Genomic DNA, 6,000 nt, shown 5'->3' with positions numbered 1-6,000 from the left:
ATACCTCATGTATATTGTTTGATCACAAATGTCACTATTACTTTATGTAACGTAACGTATGCTTTTGTAATGTTTCTCATTATGTTCCATTTCTGTTCCTTTTGTGAAGCGCTCTGGCACCTTCGGGTAAAGTCCGTGCTATATAAAAATGCATAAATAAATAAATAATAATAAGAGCTTGTCCAGTCGCCGAAGCTCGAACCTGGTTCCCTAGTTCTAAAGTCGACAGCACTGACCCTAACGCCACATCTTGAGCAGAGAGAGGAAGGGAAAGCTCGGCTCGTTTTGGGCTCGAGGTTTTAACAGGATCCTCGAGCTGAGCCAGACTTTAGGCTCGAGTTTCAGTGGCCCTCCTACCTACCCCTACTGAGACAAATAAACACCACCAGCGGGTTCTAACAGTGTGCAGCCTCCCTTGAAAGAAGGCTTCATGGCCAATAAGCATTGCGTCTGCTTGCATTACCTGGAATCCTACTGCGCGCAGCCCCCCTCTCTTCGCACCACCCTCCCCTATATACAACAGCAGCATCCTAAACCAGCCAGAGCCATGGCATAACTAACCCACTGCTTTAATCTAGGGAAGACTCACTGCGCCCGCCGATTTGTAAAAAGGCGGATCTGTCCACGTGCGAACCACACGGCAAATCATCGGCGCCCTACGCCTGGCTGAGTGGTCCAGCGCTCCAATCTCAGGGCGCCTTACATATTATCAGCAGTACACAATCCCAGAAGATTCTGACAATATGTTCTGCTGCGGGATTGAGTTATGCGCGACCCGGAAGCCCTAACATTATAAACAAAAGACATCCGTTAGAAGCTCAGCCTGGGGGAGACGCATGAAACTGAATTCACAGGCGACCCATACAAGCAGCGGACAGCTGGGCTCAGTAGCATCGCACCTTATGGTAAATATATACAAAATGGCAGCATCGGAGTTTGCGGCTCTTTGTACCAGCGTGGGCAACGTAATCTGAATGATTTCGCATTCCATAGTGCAATTCCAATACCGTTAAGTACTGCTGGCATTTTGTTTGGTTTAAAATCTTTAACTCGAACCTACATGTTAATATTACTTCATATTTAGTCCTGATTCTTAACCGTCTCCTCGCCAGTGGCCTCTATATTCACTCTGGGATGAAGCGAGTTTGCTATAAACTGGGCCAGTAGACCACTACTTTTCATTTAACACGCAGTTGTTGTTAATTTCGTTCAGCAGAGCAGGCGTTTCTTCATGTTTGCGATTTGCCCCTTGCATTGTTTTAAATGTAAAAGCACCAATCAGAAAATAAAGCGCACACGCAGTAAACATTCACGTGATTAGTTGTTTAAGTACATCTGTAATACATTTCACATGACTTGGTGACAGCACTAGGGTCTCTAAAAGCATACATGCCCACATTTGTGGACAGGGGAGTGGGGGATAGTGAAACAGAAAATAGGAGAATGCAACTTCCCCATTGACTTATCTTGAAGAAAATCATTCATTGTTGAGAAATGGATCAGTGTTTGGTCCAGTGCTTATAATGAAAATATAAAAGTGCAGGTACTTTCTATTTAGAGTACCGGTTTTCTCCTCAGAAGTGCTGGCACTCTCCAATTTAATGTATTGCTGCAACCCTGAGATACTTTCAAATGAAAGAAGTGCAGGTACTCAATACCGGCGAGTACCTGCCCATTAAAAGCACTGATTTGGTCCAGTCATGTTAAGGACAATGATGTTGGGCCAGATAGGGACCTATTTAATTTTCAGTTTTTAATTACTACCTGGTCTGAAACCCAGAGGGACCCCCCTCACTTAAAGCCCTGTACAGCACATATTGGGAGCTATAGGTGCCAACTGGCCTTGCTTATTCTTCAGCTTGCAGTTTAAAATGGCTTTTGGATTTCTAAAAAGTGCCTACATATAAGAACATGTACATTTAATGTTGAAAAGCTGTATTTTTTATGCTCTTGACACCTACAATTTTTATAGTTCTTAAATCGTTATATTCTCAGCTTTATAAAACTGAGTTGAAAATATTTTTTCGGTGTCTTTTGTAACTTAACAAGTTTCTATTTGTTTTTACAGAGCACAGCACAACTCTACCAAACCGATGCAAAATACAAACATTTGACCATGATTTTTAAAGTAATATACAACTCCGCTCGAATCTCAACATTTCTTAAAACTTCTTGATCAATCATACCCCTGCCCACACCCGATTTAGACTTAACCTCCTCTCGATTTTTAAACTGGCATGCTCGGTTATAGGGGGTGAGCGGAGGCCATTCTACTTGCACGAATATCGAACTAACCGAGGGCAGTTCCGAGGACCTGCAACGAAGCGACAGGTCCCTGGTAACCCAGATTCTTCTACGGGGGCTATGGTAGGCGTGAGTACAGAAGCCACCTGGTACAATAAACGGAGAATCTAAACGTGCAGAGATTACGCAGACCCAAAACCCTGATGAAGTTGCCGGTAAATACAACTAGGCAATGAAACATGTTGGTTTTAGCAGAGTGGGCATACAGCACGGAATAAAAGTAGTGAAGCAAGTGTAGCCTACCTCTTTTTAATGGTGGTGCGACCAGATTTCAATAACAGAGTTTGGCAATCCACATTGGGTCAGTCACATAGAGCACTTTTTTGGTTTCTTTCGTCTGCACTGTTTGTCATCCCCTTTTTGTTGTAACTTGGCAGATGCTGATGATGAGAACGTGAGGACACAAGTGAGTACCAGCCTGTTATATCCTTCCCAGGTGTTTCTCCCGTGAGGCTCTGCCAACTCCCCTCCCTACTTTTTTTCGAAGGCATCTTCTTCTTAGAAAGGTATAGTGAGGGTCAGTTGGTTACCACAAGATTGTCACACACACGTTTTTAGCTTTTGAACCAGTGACTATATTGAGCTCATCGAGACAGGAAGGTCTAGATATATCTACCGTTGAATGTTATCCTAACTCAGGCTATAACAAAATTACATGGGAAATTATTGTTTCCACAGTATTTAGGGGCAGGTCCTTTGGTTTTTAAAATGCTTGGTTACAGATCAAAATATAATGGACAGAAATGTGCATCTCCATGTATATTGTATGAGCTAGATGGTCAAAAGAATCATGCATAGAGAAGTGAATATTTGCTATACTGACTCCATACCTACTTTCCTTGACAGTATTGTAAAGACTGATACTGAGAATCATTATGCGTGTAGTTCTGTACTAAAAACTCAACATTATGATAGGCAGCATGCCACAACTGAGCGTTCATATCAACAGAGGTAAAAGGGAGCCGAAACATTGACCTATTAGGAGGTAAAGAAGGGCTCTACTGCTTTCAGATAAAAGAAAATATATATATATCCACCAAGCAGACTTTAAATCTCGTAGAGTAGAGTATACATGGGTGCAACCTATTTATGGAAGCTGCTGTAGACCTCCTATTCATGAAAGCTCCATTTTACTTAGCAAGATAGCCAAATTTAGAATAATTAATTGAAAACAAAAAAAGGTGGTGGTTACCTTTAAACATTGAATCCTCGGATATTAAAGGGGCATACGTTTGTAATTTCTTTACTACTACCCTAAATTAGTATTTAGATAAATATACCAGAGGGATCGAAACATTCTTTAAACTATAAATGAAAAGCACAAGAATAAGCAGATATCTAGAGAGTTGCTAGTCTGAGTTAACAGCTAACATTTTTACTCTGACAGACTGGTATTATTGTCATGTAGTTTTATTTTGTTATCCCTAGGTTGTGGTGAATAGAGATTGAACTTGTTGCAGGTCATTGATCTGTGACTGCAGAAATTAAATATCAAATGTAATGGTATGAATGCTGCGGAGCGCGGCACCGCCATGGGGAATAGTCTTGGAGATGGCATACATGCGGTCTCGCTGTATGCGGATGACATCTTGCTGTATGTTAAAGATCTATGAGCGAGCCCACAGGTCATCCCTGATATGCTGAGATCTTTTGCGATTCTATCTGGGCTGGGTGTGCACTGTGTAAGTCTTGCTTATAACCCGTTAACCCCGGTACGGAAGATCCGACTTGGGAGGTGGATGGGACAGTAGTGCATTGGCAACCGGTGGCGTTTAGGTAGCTAGGTATACGCATCTATCATAATGACCAAGGCCTTATGGATGGCAATATCACTAGGGCGGTCACAGCTCTCAAATCTCAGATCGAGTTTTGGAAGACGCTTAATCTCTCGGTTATAGGGAGGGTATAATTAATCAAAATGGTTATGTTGCTGCGTCTCCTTTATTATTTTGCTAATCTACAGCTTTACCTACCTGTGTCCTTCTTTCGCTCCATGGAGGGGATTGTTGGGAATTTCATTTGGAGTAACTCGCGATGCAGGGTGGCTCTGGTAAAGCTATATTTACCAAGATCTAGAGGTGGACTGGCTTTACCCAATTTAGAGCATTATTGGCTTCTCAAATACAGTGGGTGGCAAAGTGGGTGGAGGAACTTCATTTGTTGGACTCTGCTGAACGGAGTCCTCCATACTCTCTGGACAGGATTCTCTCTTTATTCCACCCTTGTGATGGATCGAATGAACCTCTTACCTTACTGGTTCAGATTGCACGGAAATGTTTCTGCAGGACCCTGCGCCTTACTAAATGAGTTACATCATACACACCTGCTATGCCATTATTGAGTATGCCGACACCGAGGGGGCGAGTTCTGAGTGCAGATCTTACTGATTGGGTAGGAGCAGGTATTACTACCTTAGGGGACTTGTATAGGGAGGGGCTCGGAGGGCATATTGCGGCCGTTCCATACCATCGCAGAGGAGGATGGGGTTTCCCCCGGGTCAGTTCCTGAATTATGCCTCCAGGATAGCTACGATGAGGCGCTGGTGGGGCGACATTACGCAGGAGCCTCCAACACATCTCCTCATGCAATATGTGCACGTCATGGGCGCCACCTGGTGAAGTGGTTTGCTGAGTCGACCCGGCAACACACTATGGCAGATTTAATGCCTTTACAAGACAAATGGAAGACGGATCGGGAGGGCCCAGTTCTGAGAAGGAGTGGTCTGCTGTCTTAGAAAGTCCTAAACAGATCCCCATAAACGCCAGTTTTATTCTAATCCAATTCTATATTATCCATAGGGCATACATATCTTTCTCCGGACAAGATAAATTGGTATTTCCATAGACCGGATACCTGCTGTCTGCGTTGCCAGTTGGTGGATGCAAACCATAAACATATGCTCTGGTCATGCCCCAGTCTGCACTCCTACTAGGATGGGGTAATTGGGATGTTAGCTAATAGCACAAATTGGGAAATACAGAGGACATGAGAGGCATGTATTGCAGGCGTCTTTCCTAGGAGCAGGACACAAAGCATCCTCTAGGTGTTTAGATTTGGGGTTCATTGTGGCAAAACGATTAATAACATGCCAGTAGAAATCAGGGGAGCCCCTATTGAAGAAGGCTTGGTCTCTCAATGCTGAACTGGGTGAAGGCGGAGGCAGTCTATCTGGTGCATAAGGATGCTCTGGGTCTCCGTAAAATCCCTATTTCCACTGCATGGAATGCAATGCTGTCTTCGCTTCAGGGGCTGCTGGCACTGGATGGTTCTTCGGACACCTCCACTCTTGATTGATGGTGTGCTATACATGTATTGCATTTCGACCCAAACTATACTCTAGTTTGCAGAGAACGTCCATTCTACCTTAAAGTGCGATGTCTGTTACCTCAATAGTCATGAAGTGCACCTATGTGAACGTTGGTGAGGTTTTCCTCACAGCATTTGAGATGTTTCCTCACCCATTTTTACAAGGCTCTTGTTTCCCTTCCTATCCTCCCACCCTGATTGTGGTTTCTGATTGCTGTTATTCTTAAAAATGTTTGACTGCATACTCCGCCTGATGTGTTATGGCGGAGTGAAGCCATACATGCCGTACAAATGTAATTGATTTATACATTCATAGTGGAGTCATACTGTACTGCGACAGGATTAAACGGTCATGCTGTAAGTGGGAGAAGGCTCAGCGACTGGTGGAGT

At 43.6% G+C, this 6,000-nt stretch overlaps 1 protein-coding gene across 2 annotated transcripts in view; it reads left to right on the top strand.

Annotated features, from left to right (window-relative positions):
- Positions 1-712: 712 nt before the first annotated feature.
- Positions 713-6,000, top strand: part of ZNF414 (zinc finger protein 414) — a 176,052-nt gene continuing 170,764 nt past the window's right edge. Inside the window, exon 1 of one of the 2 annotated variants that reach the window (XM_078670108.1) lies at positions 713-905. In XM_078670108.1, the coding sequence (XP_078526234.1) occupies positions 837-905 (69 nt within the window). In that variant the 5' untranslated portion in view covers positions 713-836. The remainder of the gene's footprint in view (positions 906-6,000) is intronic. The other variant, XM_078670109.1, reaches the window with a different exon arrangement.

Source organism: Lissotriton helveticus, chromosome 12, assembly GCF_964261635.1.
Source record: "Lissotriton helveticus chromosome 12, aLisHel1.1, whole genome shotgun sequence".
NCBI classification, from domain to species: Eukaryota; Metazoa; Chordata; class Amphibia; order Caudata; family Salamandridae; genus Lissotriton; species Lissotriton helveticus.
Note: the sequence above shows the minus strand (reverse complement) of the source record. Positions and strands in the feature narration are given on the sequence as shown.